This window comes from Chiloscyllium plagiosum, unplaced genomic scaffold (genome assembly GCF_037043375.1).
Source record: "Chiloscyllium plagiosum isolate Xiang-an unplaced genomic scaffold, Cpla_swu_hap1 HiC_scaffold_5, whole genome shotgun sequence".
NCBI lineage: Eukaryota > Metazoa > Chordata > Chondrichthyes > Orectolobiformes > Hemiscylliidae > Chiloscyllium > Chiloscyllium plagiosum.
In genome coordinates, this window is record NW_028270143.1 from 44,662,704 (window position 1) to 44,688,619 (window position 25,916).

At 41.7% G+C, this 25,916-nt stretch overlaps 1 protein-coding gene across 2 annotated transcripts in view; it reads right to left on the minus strand.

The window, feature by feature from the left end:
• mios (missing oocyte, meiosis regulator, homolog (Drosophila)) overlaps positions 1-25,916 on the minus strand; it is a 56,731-nt gene that overhangs the window by 26,578 nt on the left and 4,237 nt on the right. For both annotated transcript variants that reach the window (XM_043689878.2, XM_043689880.2), the window contains exons 2-6: positions 18,279-19,689; positions 14,156-14,251; positions 8,713-8,973; positions 7,117-7,286; positions 6,930-6,995 (exon numbers count right to left, since the gene is read on the minus strand). In XM_043689878.2, coding sequence (XP_043545813.1) covers positions 6,930-6,995; positions 7,117-7,286; positions 8,713-8,973; positions 14,156-14,251; positions 18,279-19,575 — 1,890 coding nt within the window. In that variant the 5' untranslated portion in view covers positions 19,576-19,689. The remainder of the gene's footprint in view (positions 1-6,929; positions 6,996-7,116; positions 7,287-8,712; positions 8,974-14,155; positions 14,252-18,278; positions 19,690-25,916) is intronic.

Below are 25,916 nucleotides of genomic sequence, written 5' to 3' on the forward strand. Positions count from 1 at the left end.
ATTCGACGTTTCGGGCACAGGCCCTTCTTCAGGAATTCCCTCCCTGAAGAAAGCTAATAGCATGCTGGCCTTCATAACAAGAGGATTTGAGTATAGAAGCAAAGAGGTTCTTCTGCAGCTGTACAGTGCTCTGGTGAGACCGCACCTGGAATATTGTGTGCGGTTTTGGTCTCCAAATTTGAGGAAAGACATTCTGGCTATTGAGGGAGTGCAGCGCAGGTTCATGAGGTCAATTCCCGGAATGGTGGGACTATCTTATGTTGAAAGATTGGAGCGACTGGGCTTGTATACCCTTGAGTTTAGAAGGCTGAGAGGAGATCTGATTGAGACGTATAAGATTATTAAAAGAATTGGACACTCTGGAGGCAGGAAGCACGTTTCCGCTGATGGGTGAGTCCCGAACCAGAGGACACAGTTTAAAAATAAGGGATAGGCCATTTAGAACAGAGTTGAGGAGAAACTTCTTCACCCAGAGAGTGGCGAGTGTGTGGAATGCTCTGCCCCAGAAGGCTGTGGAGGCCAAGTCTCTGGATACTTTCAAGAAAGAGTTGGATAGAGCTCTTAAGGATAGTGGAATCAAGGGTTATGGGGATAAGGCAGGAACAGGATACTGATTGAGGATGATCATAATGAATGGTGGTGCTGGCTCGAAGGGCAGAATGGCCTACTCCTGCACCTATTGTCAGGAACGAGGATGTGCAATCATCAGTGAACAATGTTCAGAATCATTCGCCACCACTCAGATACTGAAGCAATTAATGTTAAAAACAACCTGGACCATCTCCAGCCAGACATCACCCCCTGACTTTCAATGGCATTTCCACCATTGAATTCCCCCACTAATCAACATCCTGGGGGGTTACCATCGATCAAGAAACTAAATTGGACTAACCTTACGAATACTACGGCTACAACAGGTCAGAGGCAAGGAATCCTGACTCTCCAAAGCATGTCCACCATCAACAAGGTACAAATCAGGAGTGTGATGGAATATTCCTCACTTGCCTGAATAAGTGCAGCTCCAACAAAGAACCAAAACACTATCCAAGAAAAAGGTAGCCTGCTTGATTTGCCTACATCCACAAGCATTCACCACTGATGATTAGTAATAGAAGTGTGTACTTTCAACAAGATATATTGCAGGAATTCACCAAGGCTCCTTAAGTAGACCTTCCAAACCTATGACAACTACAGAGGAGCAGAAGAATCAACGTTTCGGGCATAAGCCCTTCTTATGCCCGAAACGTCGATTTTCCTGCTCCTCGGATGCTGCCTGGCCTGCTGTGTTTTTTCAGCATGACATTTTTCAACTCTGGTACTCCAGCATCTGCAGTCCTCACTTTCTCCTATGACAACTACCAACAAGAAAGACAAGAGCAGCACATACATGTGAACACTATCACGTGCAAGTGCCCCTCTTGGAGATTTTTCACCATTGCTACGCAAGTTAGGAATGAACAACAAAGGCTGGCCATAAGTGATACTCATGTCCCATGGACAAACATGTAGATTTCAAAAACCTCTTTACCCTAAAGCCAAAAAACAAATAGTAGAAGTAATTTGCATATGATCAAAGTTTGCATATTGTAGATCGGCATATTATGTAGTAATTTATAAATGAGAAATGTATTTTTGAAGTACTTTCCAAAATTATTTTATAGATCCTCAGATTTTCATCCAAATTGCCAAATCAATAATGACAGAAGGTTGAAATTCTTGCACAGCCTCCACACCCAGACACATTATAATCAGCTACTATACAAACATTCCTCCCCCTCCCTGTTTTCCCAACCCACCCCTGCAGAATAAAGGAAGTTATCCTTATAATGAAATCAGATCATGTGCTGCATCTATGGCTTTAAATAATATGTACGCTGTTACCATTTTCTGTATATAGACATGTTGAATAAAGTCTGCTGCTGTTCATGCATATGTGCCAATTTCTCATTACTAGTCTCCCACCCAGCACACACATTTATGTCCTCTCTGCACGCTCAACCTCCACTCATTTACTAAGCCTTCCTGCATCTATGTTCCTCACCACCTGGATATGGGACAGTTGGAATGAAAAATTAGGTGACAATGATGATGGGAAACATTTTATAAATTAGACTTAAATCCTAAAATTATATAAAACATTGACTGCCATGGGAGAGCAGCAGCTATCAGGACCCAAACTAGAGGTCCTGAATCCAGTCATCAGTCGGACACCTCTCTTCAATAAAAAGATATCCAGGCCTTTACAATGACTGTCTGTTTTATACAAATATGTCTGAACACCAAAACCAAAAATATTACACTGTATCACATTTAAAAAAGGAAAGTTGCCAGATTCCAGAGTATCACAGAACTGCTCCCTGAGAGAGAAAAGGTGGGAGAGACATGGACAAGTGATGGTTTAACTAAAGGGTTACCTCGCCTCTCTTTAGAACTCAAAACTTCCAGTCCTGGCAACATCAGTGTAATTTTTCTGCATCCTTTCTAATTTAACAACATCCTTTCTATAGCAGGTTGACCAGAATTGTATGCAATATTCTAAAAGTGGCCTCACAACATGATGTCCTAACTCTCGAATCAATGCGCTAACCAATGAAGGCAAGTGTGCAAAACACCTTCACCATCCTGTCTACCTGCGACACCACTTTCAAGAAGCTATGTATCTGCACCCTGAAGTCCCTCTGATCAACACCACTCACCAGGGCCCTATCATTAGCTGTGCAAGTCCTGCCTTGATTTGCCTGTCCAAAATGCAAACCTCACATTTATCTAAACAAAACTCCATCTGATGAAGATGTTGCTAAACTCTTAAGCAATCTTCTTCATTGTCCACTTATCACCAATTTTAGTGCGATCTGCAAACTTACTAACAATACCTCCTATATTCTTATCTAAATCATTGTTACAAATGACAAACAACAATGGTCCCAGAACTGATCCTTGCAGCACACAGTTAGTCACAGGCCTCCAGTCCAGATAACAACCTTCTGACACCACCTTCTGTCTTTTACCATCAAACCAATTTTGTATCTGATCGGCTCTCTCTCCCAGGATCCCACGAGGTCAAATGTTACTAACCAGTTTAGCAAGCAGGACCTTGTCAAAGATTCCGCTGAAGTCTTTGTAGACACACTCTGCCACACTGCCATCATCCAGTTTTTAGTATTCTCTCCAAATAAAAACCAATGAAATTTATGAGACACTATCTGCCATGCATAACGTTGTCTAAACCTACTTAGTCCTTGCCTTTCTAAATGCATGTAAATTCACAATCACCTGATAAAGGAGCGTCGCTCCGAAAGCTAGTGTGCTTCCAATTAAACCTGTTGAACTATAACCTGGTGTTGTGTGATTTTTAACTTTGTATACCCCAATCCAACACCAGCATCTCCGAATCAAAAAATTCAGGAGGTAGCTTTCATGGAGTTATTCCAATGAAACTCATCCAGATAATCAATTTCTGTTTTTAAAAAGTGAGAAGCCATGTGCAGTTGAGTGGGAGAGTGAGAAAAGGGCATTAAATCAGACCCTTATAGAATATAAACCAAAAGTTTAAATAAACTAGTTAAAGTAGATGGTTTTTGGAATTGAGTGGCATATTGAAAACAAAATTAAACAGCTTTAGGCATCAATAACTATGGAGGGATATAATGCAGTACTTGATTACATCAGACAGCTTAATTCTTAGAACTTTGGTTATTGGATTGACACCTGGAATGAGTGGGCTGTTATAAGATAGGTTGGACAGGTTAGAACTTGTTTGCATTGGAATTTAGAGTGATGAGTGATTTGATTGAAGTGTATAAAAATATGATTTGGAGATGCCGGTGTTGGACTGGGGTGTATAAAGTTAAAAATCACACAACACCAGGGTTATAGTTCAACAGGTTTCATTGGAAGTACACCAGCCTTTGGAGCGTCGCTCCCTCATCATCTGATGAAGGTGCGACGCTCCGAAAGCTAGTGAACTTCCAATTAAACCTGTTGGACTATAATTTGGTGTTGTGTGATTTTTAACTTTATAAAAATATGGATGTTGTTGACAAACTGGATATGAAAAGAATGTTTCTTCTTGGGGGTACTTTTCTAACCAACAAGCACCAGTTTAAAACGAAGGGCAATCTTTTCACGACAGAGATATAAAGGAAATTTTTTTCTCTCAAAAGGTTGCACGACTTTGGAACTCTCCCTCAAAGTGGTGGACATGGGGGTAATTGAACATTAATGACGAGATAATCGAAAAGTTAAAATTAAGGCAAACGGAAATGTGGAATTCAAAACATAAACAGATCATAATGATCGGCTCTAAGGGCCTAATGGCAGACCTCCGCTCTTAGTACACTCATGTGAACATACTTAGCTGTAACATTAAGAGATATGGTGGAAAGAGGGACTGAAACAAAAGTGTTAGTAAAGGATTCTATTTCAGATAAAAATAATGGTGTGGGAGGTTGCACTGAAACATAATTCTTATGTTTATGCAACAAATTTAAGAAATCAGCAAAACAAAATTACAAATTTTGTTGTGTTTGGTTTGCCACAGAGAAGGAATGCAGACAGCTTAGACAAAGATGCAAAAACATAGCAATAATAATGGGCATTTTAACCACCTAAAATAAATGGGAATAAACGTGGTAAAGTGGTCAAATGAGCAACACATTCATAATTTCCAGTTACACCAAAAAACTTGGCTTTATTAAATTAAATGTGGAAAATACAAATGGGAAACAGTCACCACAACATAGGGCAATCATAGCTAAAATACAACATTGGTCGACAACTAAAAGGCAAAATTTAGTAAGATAAAAAGGGGACTCACGGCCAAAATTAACTACCGAAAATGTTTTTTAAAAGTAATTCACAGATCTGCAGAAACTAATCTCTGATGAAGAAAAAAACCACAGTTCCCTAAATCAATATTAAAATTAAACTGAAATGATTTGTCACAGTTCCAGCATGAGTGCTCAAGGAAACTAGTGAGACCCAGGAACAAACATATCAGCATTAAGTGTTTAAAGTTCAGAGCTTGAGCTGGAGACTGAACTAAAGAACTGATGCTTCAGGAAGGGGAAGGTTACCAAGACCCAGTCATACCTCTTAGGAGAGAAATTCCTACTTGGTCAGTGCTCAAAGACAGGAGAGTTTGATTAAGTGAGGCAGATATGGGACATGGGAGCAGAGGGCAGACACTTCAGTCATTGCAATTGTGAAAACGTTTGATGTTCTTTATATTTGTTTCGCTGAGGGTGGGATCTACAAGGTGAATGAGCCTGACTGGCATGAGAGAAGTGGTTAATAGGGCATGGCACCAATACTTTAGAAAATGGGATCTGTACTATTGGTGCAGTGTCCACCCACACTATGCTGGGGCTAGTGTTCTTCAGTAAAAATAGGGAAAGGGAATTGTAAGCTAAACAGTGGCACCATGATACAGGATGCTATTCAGTTAGGGACAGGCAGAAGGGGCAGGTAGAAAATAATACAAAAGGGAACATAGGGTAATAGGGAATAGCACGATCATACGGACTGACACCATTCTCTGCAGAAAAGAGTGAGCAACTGTTCGGACAGCTGAGTTGCCTGCCCAGTGGCACCAATCTGGAAGCCTGTTCAGGATTGGAAGAACTTGCAGTGAGAGCAGAAAGTTGTTGTTAGCGCCTGTATGGACCACAACATGAGCAGGAAGAAGAATAACGTTCTATATAGTTAGTATGGGAAACTAAATGCCAAAAAAAGAAACAGAACCTCAAAGATTATGATCGCTGGATTATCTGAGCCATACGCAAATTGGCATAGAACAAAATCAGATTGGGATATTACATACGAACCCAAGAACTAGAAGCAAAAGTAGGCCATCTAGCCCTGCGAGCATACTCCGCCACTCATTAAGATCATCGCTGATCTTCTTGTGGCCTCAGCTCAACTTACCCACCCTCTCACTGTAACACTTAATTCTTTCATTGTTCAGAAAAAAATCTATCTTAGCTTAAAAAACATTTGCTGCAGTAGCGTCAACTGCTTCACTGGGCAGGGAATTCCATCGATTCACAACCCTCTGCGTGAAGAAGTTCCTTCTCAACTGGGTCCTGAATCTGCTCCCCCTAATATTGAGGCTATGCCCTCTTCTCCTAGTTTCACCTGCCAGTGGAAACATCTTCTCTACATCTAATTTATCTATTCCATTCATCTTTAAGATCCCACCTCACTCTAAATTCAAATGAATATAATCCCAATCTACTCAAATCTCTCCTCATGAGCCAACGTCCTCAACTCCAGAATCAACCTAGTGAACTTCCTCTGCATCCACTCTAATGCCAGTACATCCTTTCTCAAGTAAGGAGACCAAAACTGCATGCAATACACCATGTGTGGCCTCACCAGCACAGTATACAGCTGCAACATAACCTCTCTGCTTTTAAACTCAGTCACTTTAGCAATAAAGGATAAAATTCCATTTGCCTTCCTAATTACCTGTTGTACCTGCAAACCAACCTTCTGTGATTCATGCAAAAGGACACCCAAGTCTCTCTGCATCATTTGATTTAAAATAACTGGTTTTCAAAATTATTTACAAAATCAAAAGTGGTCAAAATTATCAACAGCTCAGAGATAATCTTGGTGTCTGGTGTTCTATTGTTTAATTTATAGTTTGCACCAGTTGTAATTTGTTAATTTATTTCAATTTACATTCATTCCAATTTGTGTTACATAATGCAAAAAGTGCAATTTTGTTTGTAATTTCTTCATTTTGTACTAGAAGTTGGTTGTTTTGGTTTAGATTTCCATGGGATCATTCAAATCCAGAACAAAACTATGGTACAAATCGCACATGCACAAAAACTGATGGTTAACAAAAATCCATGATAATCTTCAACCTCAAGTAAAATACAGCCCAGCATAAAATGACAAATTTTAAATAGATTTACACTCACCTGGGAATCATTTAGGAACATGCTAGCAAAAGCCACTCGATCACGTACTGCTACACTGCTCTCATACTAAAAAGTGAGGAATAAAAAAAAGTCACCATTTGAGTTAAAATAAATTGTTTTCAAAATTATTTACAAAATCAAAAGTGGTCAAAATTATCAACATTAAATATACACAGATGGAACTTACCAGCACACAATCATATGACCCTGGTTCACTTGTCAAAAAGGCAAACATGACACATAGATAAGGATTATTTAGCTGCAGTCTCAAGGAGCTACACATTTCTCGCCACAAAGAATTCTTTTCATCTGTGTAACCTGACAGTGCCATAGCTACAACATTCAGGTTTAAATCTCCTGTAAATCACAAACGATTAATTATAAGGCACCTGATATATTTATTCAAAACCAAAACATTTAAACCCAATAATAGCCCTGTCCAAGTTAATTGGAAAAATATTCCCCTGCCTCCAACTCTCCAAATCCAACTTGTTAACTTATCTAACTTTCAAACTATAGCTGTCATTTTTTTAAACTCACAGATCTGCATACAGGAAACAAAAATGGTACAGACTCAGGCCCAAAGTGACTTTCCAGTCACTTCTGATACAAAGTGGAAAATTTATGCCCAGGCCAATCTTGCCCACTTCTGCCGTGCTTTGTTTGCATTGGAGTCTCTACCCAGTCAGACAACAATACTGGCATTAAAGGGCACACTGGAGAGGTGATCCCCACTACAGAAACATTCCCTGCCCAGCAGCACACTGTTTGGGGTGCAGATGTTAGCTTACATGGAGATTCCTGGTCTGATTTGTGGCCTGGAACTCCTCATGGATATCCTGATTGGGCATATTTACAAGCAGTAAGCTTCCCTAAACACAGTGTTGAGCCGACAAAGGTAACCAAAGAATCTATAATGCCAGGATCTGGAGCTCAAAGAAATACAAAATTGGCTTCTCAAAACAAAAGGATACATTTTCAGATTAATGAGAAAACAACTTGTAATTTCACTGTTGAACTTTCTTTTATAACGTGCGCGCCAGCTTTGGCTTCATGTAAGCTCTTTCGCATCAGTCAGCAGGTTAAAATACTAATCAACACATTTGATTACTTAATCTAAACTGGCATCAGTCCAGCATTTAAAGAATACTACACAGCTGGAGAGTTGCCAGATTCAAGATGGCAAGAATAAAGCTCCCACTCACTACACACACAACCAAGGATGTGGGATGTCAGCCATGCTTGGAGTCAAATATAGTATGTGTCTGGACTGGCAAAAAAATCTTAAAAGGTTCTATACACTGAAAAAAAAACTAGCCAAGAACAACAAAGTCTGGTGGTGAGAGTATACAGAAGTATTGTCTTTAAGTACAAAAAAGCTCCTCAAATAGTCATGAACAGGTGCAACTGGAAATGTATACCCCAAAACAAAATATTGAACTTGGAGGTCTGGCCAATTTTCTGCATGGAATGGTCTTTATAGATTTTTTTTAAACATTCAAGATCATGCAAACTGAATTTATATTTGATATGATCAGTGTTTGAAGTTCTAAAACCTTTTTATATTGTTTGGACAATTTCAAATGAAAGCTAGCAAAAACCAGGCCAAATTCTGAAAATTGACAAAATTCTAAATCCATTCCCACAAGAATCTTCTCATTTCGTTACTCATTCCCACATCCCATCACTGAATAAAACCACAGCAACATTACAAGATGTATCACAAATATTTCCTTAGAAGCAGAATGATTTTAGTTTGAAACAAAACAGATGAATAGTGTACCTTTTCCCAAAGCAGCTCCCTTGTTTAGAATCTCTATAGCTCTTCGAATGTCAAGGTTAAAAAGTGCAACAGCAGCCGCACGTTCCCATTCTTCTCCTTCCTCTAATGAATTCAGGAAGGGAGCCACATCAATGTCTGGCCCTTTCTGTATCCAACCACAAAGTTGCAGAGCCAAGCTTCGCTCCTCGCTTTGGTATCTGATAAAATCCATCTGCCGATCACACCCAGTCCAGCCATGTTTATAATTTTCTGTCTTTCTTTCTGACAATCAAATAAACATGATATGGTGGTTGACAATGGTTGACCTCATTTACAAAGTGAACTCATCCATATTTCTGTTACTTTTAGATTTAACTACTTTGTTGATCCCATGCCAGTTTTACCCCTTCGAATACTCTAAACGGGAAGGTGTCCAAAACTCTTATCGAATGCAAACTCACAATAATTCCCAATCATTAACTCAGTGTTCATTTAGCTACATTTGTTGCTAGTCTATCACAACCTCAAAATTAAAATTATTTCAACCTTGTGATCAAATCCTTCCATGAGTTTCTCCCTTCCCTATTTCCGTAACCACCTCCAACCCTCTAAAGTTCCTACACTACTTCAATTCCAGCTTCCTATGAGTTGCATCTATAATTGGCTGTCAAAGCTTCTGCTGTCTGGGCCTTAAAATCTGATTCTCTCCCTAAATTTCACTGATTCTTTTCCATTTTCCTACTTTTAGATGCTATGCTCCTTAAAGCTTAGCACTTTGTCACCTGACTTAGAGTCAGCGAGGTGTACAGCACAGAAATAGACCCATCAGCCCAACTCATTCATGTCGACCAGATATCCTAATCTAATCTAGTCCCACTTGCCAGCACTTGGCCTCTAATCGCTCTACATCTTTCCTATTCATAAACCCATTCAGATGCCTTTTAAGTGTCGTAATTGTACCAACCTCCACCGCTTCTTCCGGCAGCTCATTCCATACATGCACACACTGCATGGAAAGGTTGCCCGTTAGGTCCCTTTTAAATTTTGCCCCTCTCACCCTAAACCTATGTTCTCTAGTTCTGGACTCCCCCAACCCAGGGAAAAGACCTTTTCAATTTACCATATCCACGCCCCTCATTAATTTTATAAACCTCCATAAAGGTCACCCTTCAGCCCATGAAATGGCAAGGAAAACAGCCCTAATATCCCTTAGGAGAAAGAGAAGACTGCAGATGCTGGAGATCAGAGTAGAGAGTGTGATGCTAGAAAAGTACAGCAGGTCAGGCTGTCAGGAATCCTGACAAAGGGCTTATGCCCGAAAGTCGATTCTCCTGCTCCTCAGATGCTGCCTGACCTGTTGTACTTTTCCAGCACCACTCTCTAATATCCCTTATATTGCATAAGGCCAAAATTTTGCCTTATGTTCGAATGAAGTATTTTCGGACATTATACTCTGTAAAACATACTATTTAAACAATTGCTGTTGAACTAGATTACTTATCACACGATAGTGAACAGCTTGAAAAAATCAGAGTGTTATTAGATTACATTATAGTATGGAAACAGGCCCTTCGGCCCAACAAGTCCACACCGAACCGCCGAAGCGCAACCCACCCATACCCCTACGTTTACCCCTATACCTAACACTACGGGCAATTTAGCATGGCCAATTCACCTGACCTGCACATCTTTGGACTGTGGGAGGAAACCGGAGCAAACCCACACAGACACGGGGAGAACGTGCAAACTCCACACAGTCAGTCGCCTGAGTCGGGAATTGAACCCGGGTCTCTGGCGCTGCGAGGCAGCAGTGCTAACCACTGTGCCACCGTGCCGCCCACATGTTATGACTTGCTAAGGCCGATTAGGATCTTCACAGAGAATTCTATGATATGCACTCAAAACCAAAATGATGTCATCAATACGTTTCTGGAAAGGGACATTGTGATTTGTAAGAATTAACCAAGGCTATAACATTAACAGGAGAAAGTGAGGACTGCAGATGCTGAAAATCTGAGTCGAATAGTGTGGTGCTCGAAAAGCATAGCAGGTCAGACAGCATCCGAGGAGTATGAAAGTTGATGTTCCAGGCACAAGTCCTTCATCAGGAATGATTATGCCCAAAATGTTGATGTTCCTGCTCTTCAGATGCTGCCTGACCTGCTGTGGTTTTCTACCACTACACTTTTCGACTATAGCATTAACAATCAGGTTCGAGTTGAAATTATAATCAGGAGCCAAGCAGACCTGGTTGATGTAATGAGACAGCTGCTTGGATTGGAAGAGTCTAGCTCTCTCAGTTGGCTAGAATTCAGCTGCAGATGAAGCAACATGAAATAGAAAAAAAATTAACTTGAAAGAGAAATGTAAAAATTTTGTACTGGAACTCCAGGAGAGAGATAAAAAGGTCAGCAATGAAGGAAAGCGATCACAAAAAAAAGGGAAAGAGAACTTCGAAGAGTGGAAATCAGAAAAAATGATCTGGGTACAGAAAATCAGGTTATATGATTTGATGTAATATGCTCCAGTTAATAGAGAATAAAAGTAATATTAGAAAATCAGGATGTTTCGTTGCCATACAACAAGACATCTAAATGCATGTTGTTAGAAGAGAAACAGTAAACCATTAGGAGTCCCAGGAGTACTTAAATCATCTCCAGAAATAGGAATAGCAACAGTGAAGGAAACATTCTCATTCAGTAAACCTATTAGAATGGATCAGGATAATCAAAATTATTTTTTTTCTTGTAGATGCTACAAGTTATAGGTTTGTCTTTAAAAGGGACAAGTGTTCTCATACTCCAACAAGTAGGCAAATTAATATTTTTAGAATTGTTAGGACTGATCAGTCATTGATGGTTGATGATATGATTTGCAATGCAGATGATGAGGGAAAAAAGGAGAAAAGAAAACATGTTCACTTTTATTCAAGTTGAGAAACCTACAGTAAAATGTCATATGGCATGATTAAATATACATCTATACAAAACGAAACTAATGTCTTGGTTTGCCAGAATAGGTTGAAAAATCCATAGTACAAAACAGAAGTACAAATTAATTAAGATGTTTCTAAACAAAACTTTGATGTATTTTCACTGCATTTGCTTCGTCACAAAGAGATTAGGAAAGACCTTGCAAGTATGTCCAGAGCTTATAGCCATAAGAAAACATTAGTGTTGAGTTGTATTAAATGGTAGGATACTTAAACATGGCTAATCCTACTTGGACATGTACTTGCTTTTTGTTTGAGTTACACTTCTGTAGCTTTGATGAGATATATGCAAATAGATAAATTAAACATTATCTGCAAATAATGTGGTCCAGCTTGATGATAAAAATTTGTTGCAACTGTGACACAATTGGAAAGGAAACCTTCACAATGATAAAGCCTTCTTTCTTTTAAGAGGAGTGTATAATGGCATTCTCTATATGCATCATCTTTTGTATGGACCAGGCTGGTAATCTTTGACTGGTAACATTTATGGAACAAATAGTTCCAAGAGTTGCAAGGTGGCAGCATTTAATTCTACTCAGCAATAATGTCTAAGCTCATTGCAACATTTTCAATAGTCACTCAGGGATCATTGACGAGTAGTTCAAAAGGTTGTATGTAGTAAGTGTGAAAAGAGACAGATAGATAGATAGAGGTACAAACTCCACATTAGGTAGTGCTACTAAGAAGGAAACTTAACTGGCTCTGTATAGGGCACTCTGAGAAGTCAAGAGCAGCTAGATGGCTCTGTTAGAGCTCAACTTCCGACCAATTCCTAGCATTTGTCCCCAAGTGGTGTAGAGAGAGCACAGGAAAAGTCCCGAAACTGTGAGGAGTCAGAAGGATCCAGGAGGGAAGACAAAATAAAATCCAAAAAAATAGTATCTACATCATGTACTTGGTTATTAATAGCAACGAAGAAACAAGGAGCAGTTCTAACATTGGAAAACTAACAGTAATGAAAAGCTGGAGATGTTCCCATGAACAGTGTCCAGAATCCAGAGGAGTGCAGACCCAGGAAAGGAGGGTTGTCGACTAGAACAACAAGTTGTTGAGGCTGTGCATTATGGAACAGTTCTTGAAAGGGAGTTAAGGCCAGCCATCAGGAAGTGAAGCATTGTAATTTTGAAGTTTAATAAGATAAGATTTGATGATCGATCGTCTCTTAACATGGGTATGGGAGAAAATCACTGAGAAATCCATGGTATCTGTCTGGATCTCATTCGCTACTTGATGTGCACTGTTGGGGTAGAATCATAATCTATTAGCAGTGATACCATGTATCATGTATTAGTTCTGGGTGTTAAAATGAGTTGTACATATATTGATGGGCTTGTCTGGGATCATGGTTCTACTTGAATCAAAACCTATACATTTAATAACTTAGTACCACTTTGCTCTTTGGAGATGCAATAATCAAAAAAACCAGCTCAAGTTGTAAAAGGACTTATTACAATTTGAAAAAGGAACATTGAAAAAATGATTACTGTTATGCACGTCTAAATCATGCAGTGTGCATTTCAGAGTTGAGAGTGGGGTGCTGGAAAAACACAGCAGCTCAGGCAGTATCCGAGGAGCAAGAGAATCGACATTTCGGGCATAAGCCCTTCATCAGGAGGCTTGTGGGCTGGGGGATAAATGGAGGGGGAGGAGGGGGCAAGGTGGGAGAAGGTAGCTGGGAATGCAATAAGTAGATGAAGGTGGAGAAGAAGGTAATAGGTCAGAGAGGAGGGTGGCATAGATGGGAAAGATGATGGACAAGTCTAGAAGGTGGTGCCAAGTTGGAGGTTTGGGAATGGGATAAGGTTGGGGGAGGGAATGAGGAAACTGGTGAAATCACATTAATCCTGTGTGGTTGCAGGGTCCCAAGGTGGAAGAGGAGACATTCTTCCTCCAGGCATCGAGTGGATAGGGTTTGGTGATGGAGACGATCAGGACCTGCATGTCCTTGGTGGGGTGGAAATTTCAGGACGATTAAAATTTAAACCAATTTCAGTATTGCTAATAAAAGCAGTGGAGAAATTAAGAAACCCAATGTTTGAATTGCAAATGAATTAATTTCACAGAATTTTTATAAGACAGATTCAGCCTATTGCGTATGCATTTGTACTCCAAAACAAACATTCCACCTAGTACCATGTTATTTTATTATCTCCAAAACCCTGCAGATTCTTCCTTTTCAGATAATAATTTCATGTCCTTTTCAACGCCTCAGTTAAACCTGCCTTCAACTACATCTGCATGTGGAGCATTTCAGACTTTAAGCACGCACTGCATCAAATATTTTTCCTCAAGTTGCCTTTGATTTTCTTGCTAATTGCTTTAAATCCGCAGCCTTTCACTCTTCCTGAAGCTAAACCCACATTCACATTCCTGTCAGTTTTTTTAGTAACATCTGAAACAACAAACAACAAGCATTCACAACAGAAATAAATATAACTCATGAACAAATAAAACCATTAATTTACTCACCTGTACTGGATTTCACTATTGTTTTAATACCAGAGTATACGAGAGGCACTCTGTTCAGAGATTTCTGATCTGCATCTTCAGCATATTGTTTCATGAGTGATTACAAATATAGGAAAACAACATGAAGGGAAAAATCAACTTTACTTAAACCTACTTCAATTGTAATTGACAACTTGTAAAGCCATACACATCACATTTCAGTAATTCCTGGTAACTTGGAATTATTGAAAAACTCAAAAGTATCAAATCTCTACAGTGTGGAAACATGAAAAAGTCCACACCGACCCAAACCCATTCCCCTATCCTATTACTCGACACTTCCCCTGACTGATGCACCTAACCTACACTTCCCTGAACACTACGGGCAATTTAGCATGGCCAATTTACCTAATCTGCATATTTTTGGATTGTGGGGGTAACTGGAGCACGCAGAAGAAACACACAAATACCCAGGGAGAATCAAAGCAAATGAAGGAATCTCAGCCCAATGCGCTTGAGAATTCAAGATTCCTCTCCTACATCATTTGCCCTTCTCAAAGTTCCCACATTCAACACCATTAAGAGCTCTCAAACACCTCAGCAACAAGTGCACAAACACCCAATAGTTGTGCCTGAAAACTTTCAGCTCTGATATCAGATAACATTTTTGAACTAGTTTCATTGCAAAGTTTATACAGAATTACAATCCCTTACAGACATCGTCAGTTCTAGGAGTCAAGCCTGAAAATATCACTTATATTCCAAAAATAAATAAAACACAATTGGACACTTAAATAATCATCTCAGCTCCAAGACATCAATGCAGTAGTACCACAGGCTAGGTATTTTCTAATTAAACTGTTCAGAGATTTTAATGCATGCCTCTGAGGTAGGTGGGACTTGAACCTACACTTCCGCGCTCAGAGGTAAGGGCACTACTTAGTACTTCAGATGAGTGCCCCAGGTCCAATTACCTTCACCTTCCTTTGAATAAGGTTAGAAATGGATATGTTTGCATATTGGTAAAAACAATGACTGCAAATGCTGGAAACCAGATTCTAGATTAGTGGTGCTGGAAGAGCACAGCAGTTCAGGCAGCATTCAAGGAGCTTCGAAATCGACGTTTCGGGCAAAAGCCCTTCATCAGGAATAAAGGCAGAGAGCCTGGAGCATGGAGAGATAACCTAGAGGAGGGCGGGGGTGGGGAGAAAGTAGCATAGAGTACAATGGGTGAGTGGGGGAGGGGATGAAGGTGATAGGTCACGGAGGAGAGGGTGGAGTGGATAGGTGGAAAAGGAGATAGGCAAGTAGGACAAGTCCGGACAAGTCATGGGGACAGTGCTGAGCTGGAAGTTTAGAACTAGGGTGAGGTGGGGGTAGGGTAAATGAGGAAACTGTTGAAGTCCACTCTGATGCCCTGGGGTTGAAGTGTTCCGAGGCGGAAGATGAGGTGTTCTTCCTCCAGGCGTCTGGTGGTGAGGGAGCGGCGGTGAAGGAGGCCCAGGACCTCCATGTCCTCGGCAGAGTGGGAGGGGGAGTTGGGCCACGGGGTGGTGCCGGTGTCCCGGAGATGTTCCCTAAAGCGCTCTGCTAGGAGGCGCCCAGTCTCCCCAATGTAGAGGAGACCGCATCGGGAGCAACGGATACAATAAACGATATTAGTGGATATGCAAGTAAAACTTTGATGGATGTGGAAGGCTCCTTTAGGACATATTGTGCAATATATCAGCACCATTCACAACTTCTCAAACATTGCATCCAGGCAATGTGACAAGTGTTCCACACAAGTATCAGGCAATGACCACTAAAATCAAGGGACAACCCAACCATCACCCATTCTAACATTCAAATTACATTACCATTGACTAATTTGTACAAACAACATCATAGGGTCATTATTCACCAGAACAAAAACTGGATGAGCTACAGAACTGGATGAGCTGAGGCTACAAACAGGTTGGAAGCAAGGAGTTTATGAAAAGTAACTCACCTGCTGACTCCCAAAACATGTCCACATCGAAGGTACAACTCAGAAGTGTGATGGAATACCGTCCACTTGCCTAAATGCCTGCAGCTTCAGCAACATTCAAGAAGTTGGACAGCATCCAGAACATAACAGCCCGCTTAGATGGCACCATATACCATTCATTTCCATGAGTAAGATACAAAGACATTTTATTTTTTAATACAGATAATTAGATTGGAGAAATAGAAGTTTTTTAAAATTAATAGCACATTTCTACTATCAACATATGCCACCTCTTCCAACTCTTATATGAAACATTAAACCAAGGTTCTGTTTTAGCTCTCAGGTGGATGTAACAAATCACCTGGTTCTCTTTATAGAAAAAGTTACATTGCTGTTAGGTAGGAGTCAGGAAGGCAGTAATGGTTACCCTCATTGCCACTCAACCACTGCCCTCAGCCAATTGTTTAGTCAAGAATCTAGCCCACATATTTTCAGCATTTATGAACCTGTCACCAAAATGTCTAATACCATATTATTTATTAATTTTACTGGATACATTTTAACATTTTTAAATTTAATTTTCAATGTTATGAACAGTGAAAATGTATGTTGATTGTTATGCATTAGGATAAACATACCTATGAAATTTTATTTGAGGTATTATGACAATTACCCTATGGAGAAAAGTTCTATTTTGTCCACTTGTCCAATATAGGAAATGGTACTGGCAGAATAATTCCAAATCTCAGCACATTTTGCAAAATGTTTCCCAATTTCCCTCCTGAAATAGCTACTGCACTTAAAAAAAAGTTTTATTAAAACTATTCCCCTAGTCACAGACTCCTAAACCCATGAAAATAGCTTTCCCCCCAACTGATTCCCCTTAATCTAATTGAAGTTTCCAATAACCATTTATCTTTAACTCACCTAATTCCCCAAAACCTATTTACCATCTACAAGGCGTGTGATGGAATAGTCGCCACTTGCCTGGACAATTGCAGCTCCAACACCATTCAAGAAGATTGACACTAAATATTCTACTTGATTAGTACCATATCTACAAACATCCACTCACTCCACCATTGATACTCAGTACACACTATCTACAAAATGTATTGCAGAAATTTGCCAAAGATCCTTAGCACATTCCCAAACCCACAACTATTTCCATCTAGAAGAGTAGCAAATACATGGAAATAACACCACCTGCAAATTCCCTTTCAAGCCACTCACCATTCTGATTTGAAAATATATCACTGTTCCTTCACGGTCGTTGGGTCAAAATCATGGAATTCCCTCCTCAAGGGAATTGTGGATCTACTTACAGCACACTGAGCACTATTTCAAGGAGGCAGCTCACCACCACCCCTTTTCAAGGGCAACAAATGCCATCCAGCCAGCGATGCCTACGTCCTAAAAACAAATAACAGAAAAAAGTTTCCAGGAAAGATTACCATGCCGGTCTAATCTTTCCTTGTAATTTAAATCTTTTGGGAATCCAGTTATCATTCTGGTCAATTTCTGCTGTGCCTCAAGACAGAGAAGGATAAGCACCCAGAACTGAAAACAGTACTCCAAATATGGTCTAACCAGAGTTTCCTTGGCTGCACGATGTCTTCTACAGAAGTGAAGTGTTAGCTGACAGGGTGCTCAATGCATTAATGATGATTCCAAGGAAATGGGTTATAGTCCAGGTAGCCAGAAGGTAATAGGTGCTGCAAGCTCAGGTTATGTAGATTCATAATGTCAGTACAACATCCTACCACAATTTGTTTCCAGATTTTGAACATAAGTTACACTATTCAGTTACATAAGAACAGAACTGTAGGAATTGCTAAAACATGAAAAAATGCACTCCATCCAGTTAGTCATGCATTACAGTGGAGTTGCTGACAAACTCAGATTCATTGCTATGACAGCTCCTCGACAAATAGCTTTAAGGGATATACATCCTTAAATAAAACTAGAATAGAAATATCATAAGGAAGTTTCTCTTGTTTTTAAATATTGTTGCACTGTGAAACAAAATTTTAAAAATGCATCTAGTTAAGTTTTTTTTTTAAAAAGTCTTCTTAATAAGCAATGCTGCAAAGTACCTTCCTAAGAAATATTTTTAAAAAAAGAATCTTTGGTGAACCATTACCTTCCTCTCCAAATTTTAACCAAAAAGGATATAATGCAGAGTGTACCATAAAGACTTCAGCTGTGGGTCATCATCGCCTGCCAATAAATGATTTCGCCATACTTGCTCTGTGTCAAGTCCATATCTCGATAATGCCCGCTGCCTCATTTTTGTAGCAACATCTTTCTCTCCAGAACTAGCTTCTCCTTCTTCACTGCAGTTATACAAGTGTCTTCCACAAGCCCACATGAGAGAAGTAGTTGGACTCCAAGCCAGTGATATTCGCTCAAAGACAGTGAAATCTGTCATCAATCTGTTAGGTGTCACTACAACCATACGGTTTTGATTTGTTGGATGCCAAGCAAAGGAGGCAATGTAGTTTTCACATGGTTGTACACTTCTTTCTATTATGGTGGGTTCCGTTTCATCCCCAATAGGTGTTGGAGTGTGCTGCATATCATACAGGCGAATTATATTACTATCTCTTGTTAATGTAGCTAATAAACCAGTTCTAGTTGGACACCACGCCACTTTTGTTAGTGGTTTTGGTTGCTCAGTCAGTGTCAGTACTGGCTTTTCAAACTTCCTTAAGTCCCAGATTGCCACTTGACCTTCAAAGAAAGATGCTACACGGTCATGGAAGTGAGGATCAACAGTTACACCCTGAACGGCTTTTGTATTGACAAAAATTTTTTGGCTGGTGTTTCTCAAGTCAAAAATTGCAAGATTGCGGTGCATGCCTGCCAGCAGGAGCTTTTGGTCTCTTGGGAGCCAGCAAAGAGAGAGGCTTGCATCATTTTGTCCCAGCTCACACAAAGGCTTTGTTACAACAAGGCCAGCATCAGTATCACCAGCAGAAAGACGAACCTTCTCTGCTGGGACAGCTATCTCTGGTGTATATTTGCTGCTGATATCCCAGATGAGTACTGAGAAATCTGCTCTGTGTTTGTCCAGTCCAGCAGCAAGCCAATTGCTGTCCACAGGGTTCCAAGCTAATGTGTTACACTGACGAGCATGCTTAGGAACAAATTCCTTTCCTATCAAATCTCTGCATTTAGAATTGCGATCTTGACCAAGGCTAGTAAGGACAACACGTCCATTGGCTTGACCAACAGCAAGTAAACACTCTGGGTCATATTTAGGATACCAGGCAACACATTTCATATAGGGAGTGTCAGAGTTAATTGCCAGCAATGTGGCTGTGGTATCTTCTGAGAGTCTCAAAGAACCAGCTTTAGCTTCAAAATTTCCTACTGATTCAGTACGATAGAGGCAAAGTTCAGAATCACAAACAACAAATCTGTCCACATGGTGAGGAGCCCACAGGATGTCTGGCTTTGACCCACTCATATTCTTCTACCAAATGGCATGAGGGTTCTCTCCAAATGTTCTACTATTACATCAGTTGATCAGCTTGAATAACAAGAGGCAAATGTACAAGCCTCGGTTTGCAACATCATGAATCTGAGGAAAGAAAAATAATAGCTTTGGTTTATTACAAAATGATAATTAAGTTCTTCTTAGCTATAGATTAAGAATTTCACCCATTAGTACAGAGACAAACATTTTTGCAATATTCAATTACAATTCTGGAGCTACAATAGTGCTTATTTTAAGGTGCTATAGCTTTCGAAAGGTTAAAGGCTTGTACGTGACTCAAGTTCAAGTAACATTTTTAGACCTTAATGTGCCCTTTTATCTCAGAAGAAAAATAGTTGCTTCCACATCTCAAGAACTATCTTGGGAGAAGAATCAAAGTGATTAACTAAAGTAATGGAATAACTGTCACAATTTATGATAAGTACATGATGCCTACCACAGGAAAGCACTGAGCAGTCTTGTTAATTACCTTCAAGTGATCACCTTGCTCCAATTTTTGCCAATTCACTAGGCCCACAAGCACAATAGCACTACTACAGGTTCTGTGCTATCTGAATGTGAGGCCTGTACACATCCCAGCCCAAATACCAAAAGCTACTCATAGACCCATGCCATTTTTACTGCAACCACAAGGGAAAAACTGTAATGTAGGTCCTAGAGGAGTCAATTTCACAATCAGGCTTAAGATGGTTAAGTAGCAAAGGTAGGTAGTCCTCCAGACAATATGCCTAAACAACTCTGACAGGGAATCCTATTGGCACTGATGCACCAGGAACCTAGAATATTTACCAGATGATGATGGCACAGCATATGATGTAGGAAACTTCTTAACACTTTCACATCTTTTGCAGGTCAACAAGGTCATGACCACAAGGAGCACATCATTGACAGTTCAAGAGAACAGATGACACCCATCCCATGCAGAACCACTAAGAATCATAACACAAGTCCTGAAGGAATCAGATCCAGGAAATCATGTATGTGCCTCAAGACTCACGAACTGGCAAAACCTTCAAAACACACCTCCTTCTCTTTGTACATCCTTCACAGGATCAGATTTTTAACAACTTGACTTGATATACTTCATATTGAACAACATCTGTGCCAACCAATTGATCTGGGCCACATGTTCCCAATTTGGCAGGTTTGTGAATACCTGAAAAATGCAGCAAACAGGAGCATTGCCCACATTTCAAATAAATGAGGAGGAGAAATCCTGACCCTAATCCCATTTCCTTCACCAGATGACCAGAATCAGCAGAACAAACCCCAAAACTATTCAACCTGTAGCAGGAGGTTGTTAAAATGCATGTACATGCATTCCATCTATAGCAAAGCAGAAACAACCCCATCCACACCAAGTAGTGGTGGCACCAACACCATAGAAGCTGCTACGATACAGCATGCCTGAAAGAAATGTGAAGACATTCCATAAGAGCATAAGATAAAGGAGGAAAAATTAGACCATTCGGCAAAATTTGAGTTTGTTTTGCCATTCAATCATGGTTAATCCTGCCTTCGTCCCATAACCCTGAGTCCTCTTACTGATCAAGACTGTCTTAAACATACAGCAATCTGTGGCAACGATTTCCATCCCATAATTCTGAGGCTGTGCTATCAGTTTCTTCTCTCTACTACTAATGCAAACACCTCCACCTTTAGCCTCCCTATATTCTGTAAGTGTCAATGAGATCCTACTTGTCTTCCTAATAAACTCTGGAGACAGTGAGGTCTGCACATGCTGGACAGCAGAGTCAAGAGTGTGTTGCTGGAAAAGTACAGCAGGTCAGGCAGCATCCAAAGGGCAGAAAATCGACGTTTTGGGCCAGAGCCCTTCATCAGGAATGAGGCTAGGAACCTTGGGGGTGGAGAGATAAATGGGAGGGGGGTGCGGCTAGGGAGAAGGCAGCTGACAGTGCAAGTGGATGGAGGTGGGGGTAAAGATGATAGGTCCGAGAGGAGGGTGGAGCGAATAGGCAGGAAAGAAGATTGACAGGTGGGACAGGTGATGAGGGCAGTGCTGAGCTGGAAGGTTGGAATGGGATGGGGGGGGGGGGGGGGGAAAATGTGGAAACTGGTAAAGTCCACATTGATGCCCGAGCGTTAAAGGGTCCTGAGGTGGAAGATAAGGTGTACTTCCTCCAGGCCTCGGGTGGTGAGGGAGCGATGGTGAAGGAGGCCCAGGACCTGCATGTGCTCGGCAGAATGGGAGGGGCAGTTGAAATGTTCGACTATGGGGTGCTGGGGTTGATTGGTGCGGGTGTCGCAGAAATGTTCTCTTAAAGCGCTGTGCAAGAAGGCATCCAGTCTCCCCAACACAGGAGAGACCGCATCGGGAGCAATGGATACAAGAAATGATGTGTGGAAGAGCAGGTGAAACTTTGATGGATGTGGAAGGCTCCTTTGGGGTCTTGGCCAGAACTTGAACTGTCCCACCTGTCAATCTTCCTTCCCAACTAACTGCTCCACCCTCCTCTCCGACCTATCACCTTTACCCCCACCTCCGTCCACCTATTGCACTCTCAGCTACCTTCCCAGCCACACCCCCCCTCCCGTTTATCTCACCCCCCCACCAATCGAGGCTCACAGCCTCATTCCTGATGAAGGGCTCCGGCCTGAAACATTGATTTTCCTGCCCCTCAGATGCTGCCTGACCTGCTGTGCTTTTCCGGCAACACACACTCAACTTCCTAAAAACTCTGTCGAGTTCAGACTCAGTCCTCAACTGCTCCTCATTTGACAAGCCTTTCATTCATTTGGAATCCCTCCAAGGACTGCACATCCTTTCTTTGATATACAGCCCAAAACTGCTCACAGTGTTTCAAATGCAGTCTGACCAAAGCCTCACACAGCCTCAGCAGTACATCCCTGCTCTTGTATTCTAAGTGCCTTTGTGCTTCAGATTTCAGAAGCCTTTCCCCATTTAGAAATTAGTCTATAGCTCTATTCTACCCAAAGTACATAACCTTACACATTCAAATCTGGAATATCCTGCTCAAGATACTACAGTAGAGAAAGTCTAGGTGAAGATTTCAGTACCCATCAAGTCACAGGATTAACCAGGTCCCTCAATTTCCCAACATTGTTCTGGTATCCTGTACTTATGAGCAGTCTCTCACCTGAAGGATACTGTTCAGATCTGCCTTCTCCCCTGCCTCACTGCCAAACATGAAGCACTCGTTCTTGCTAATAGAGCCAAGCTGAACAGAAACTTCAAATCGAATTAACTAGGTGAAACATCACCTCTTCTTAACTAGATGATGAGATGTAGCAAGCAGCTTGGCTGCACAAGTTACCTGACCCACAAGAACTCCAGCAAAATAAAATACTGTCTAAATCGAAAATGACATGATTCATATAGATCCTGTCAACCCAGAAGCTAAACATCCTTGTCTCTCTCAAATTAAAACCTCAGCCCTGGGGATGGTAATGTGGTCTGGTTCCCATAGAGCTCAGTGTTCACACAAGGCCTGAAGCATACCAATGGTCATTGCCTGTATCTTTCCAGCACCTAATCACAAAAGAGGTGGTGCTCAGCCCAACAACACACTTAACTGCCCAATGGCAGGACCTATTAATGTGTAAGGACTCCCCCCTCACAACCTGACTTTTAGACAGCCACTTCCTCTTTCAAGCACAATGGTGCTGAATCTCTCACATGGTCTGCAGGAAGTCCTGCTGGTTCTTGCTTAGAACTTCTGAACCACAAAAACGTTTCAGCATCTTTTATGCCAAAAGGGTTGTGCGTTTTGAAACTTCAATGTCATTATGCAAGGAGGACTGAAAGCCATTTTCAATCTTCAAGAACTAAACAGAAGTAACAAGCTTGAATCAATAACTGGTCCAATTGTCCCATGGATAACTCAACTAATAAATAATGAGAACCATGGGCAATTGAAAGACATAACACCAAACACGTTTACTGATTTCATATTTCCCATAATAAAAATAAAAAACACAATGTGTCAAAGGGGTTTAGAGACAATAAATTATTTTTTAAATGTGTGGTCACTATTAGGGAAAGAGAAACACAATGCCCTAGTAACATTAGGACTACGACAGGCACATTTAACAGATCAGTCGGCCCTTTTTCACGAATACCGGCTATTATCTCACGATGAGCTGACCTACATGAATGATTTGGATAAGAATATAGAAAGCATGGTTCATAAACATGCAGATGATGCTAAAATTGGTGCTGTAGTGGACAGTATAGAGAGCCACAACGGAATCTTGATCAGATGGGGCAATCTTGATCAGATCTGGAAGGGTATCGTCAGTATGCTTCTGGCAGGTAGCATGTGCAAATTCTTAAGGAAAGGTATCATCACCCAAGCAGAAGGGGGAAAGAGAGGAAATTCAAAGTTGGCAACCTAATTTTGTAATCTACGTTATAAATATGTTTAGGATCGTCAGATCTTTTTGGATCGGTAATTCACCCCAACCAAACTTGTACTGTGCTGGGCAGGATGATCTCAGAGAGCCTCACGGTCCTAGGGATACAAATGCCTACAAGTATGACAGAGGGTGGCACTGGATTTGCAGGTACACCAGATACAAGTCTGGGCCCAACGCTTTCCTCACTCTGATGGCCACCTTCGTACGAGGCTGCATCAGACTGTGCATAGACCCTTAGACCTTAAGGCCGTAAGACCATAAGACATAGGAGTGAAAGCAAGGCCAATCAACCCATCAAGTCCACTCTGCCATTTAATCATGGCTGATGGGAGTTTCAATTCCACTTACCCACACTCTACCCATAGTCCTTAATTCCTTGCGAGTTCAAAAATTTATCAATCTCTGCCTTGAAGACACCCAACATCCCGGCCTCCACTGCACTCCGTGACAATGAATTCCACAGGCCCACCATTCTCTAGCTGAAGAAATATCTCCTAACTTCTGTTCTAAATTGACCCCCTCTAATCTTAAGTCTGCGCCCACAGGTCCTAGTGTCCCCGCATAACGAAAACAACTTCCCAGCGTCCACCCTACTAAGCCATGCATTACCTTGGAAGTTTCTAATTGATCTCCCCTCAACCTTGTCAGGCAGCATCCAGGGAACAGGAGATTCGACGTTTCGGGCACAGGCCCTTCTTCAGGAATGAGCAGAGAGTGTTCAGCAGGAGAAGATAAAAGGTAGGGAGGAGGGACTTGGAGGAGGGGCGTTGGAAATGTGATAGGTGGAAAGAGGTCAAGGTGAGGGTGATAGGTCGGAGTAGGATGGAGGCGGAGAGGTCAAGAAGAAGATTGCAGGTCAGGAAGGCGGTGCCGGGCTGGAGGGATTCGGCTGAGACAAGGTGAGGGGAGGGGGGATGAAGAAACTGGTGAAGTCCAAGTTCATCCCCTGCGGTTGGAGGGTTCCCAGTCGGAAGATAAGACGCTCCTCCTCCGACCGTCGCGTTGTTGTGGTTTGGCGGTGGATGAGTCCAATGACCTGCATATCCTCGGTGGAGTGGGAGGGGGAGTTGAAATGCTGTGCTACAGGGTGGTTGGGTTGGTTCGTCCGGGTGGCCCAGAGGTGCTCTCTGAATCGCTCCGCAAGTAGGCGGCCTGTCTCCCCAATATAGAGGAGGCCACACCGGCTGCAGTAGATGATGTGGGTGGAGGTGCAGGTGAATCTGTGGCGGATATGGAAGTTTCCTTTGGGGCCTTGGAGAGAAGTGAGGGGGGAGGTGTGGGCGCAAGTGTTGCACCTCCTGTGGTTGCAAGGGAAGGTGCCGGGAGTGGAGGTTGGGTCGGTGGGGGGTGTGGATCTGACAAGGGAGTCGCGGAGGGAGTGGTCTCTACGGAAAGCTGATAGGGGAGGGGAGGGAAATATATCCTTGGTGCTCGGGTCTGTTTGGAGGTGGCGGAAGTGACGGCGGATGATGCGCTGTACATGGAGATTGGTGGGGTGGTAGGTGAGGACCAGTGGGGTTCTGTCCTGGTGGCGGTTGGAGGGGCGGGGCTCAAGGGCGAAGGAGCGGGAAGTGGAGGAGATGCGGTGGAGGGCACCGTCGACCACGTCGGGGGCGAAATTGCGGTCCTTGAAGAAGGAGGCCATCTGTGTTGTACGTATTTTGAACTGGTCCTCCTGGGAGCAGATGCGGCAGAGACGAAGGAATTGGGAGAATGGGATGGCGTTTTTACAGGGGGCAGGATAGGAGGAGGTGTAGTCCAGGTAGCTGTGGGAGTCGGTTGGTTTGTAGTAGATGTCCGTGTTGATTCGGTTGCCCGAGATAGAAACAGAAAGGTCTAGGAAGGGGAGGGAGGAGTCCAAGACTGTCCAGGTGAATTTGAGGTCGGGGTGGAAGGTGTTAGTGTAGTGGATG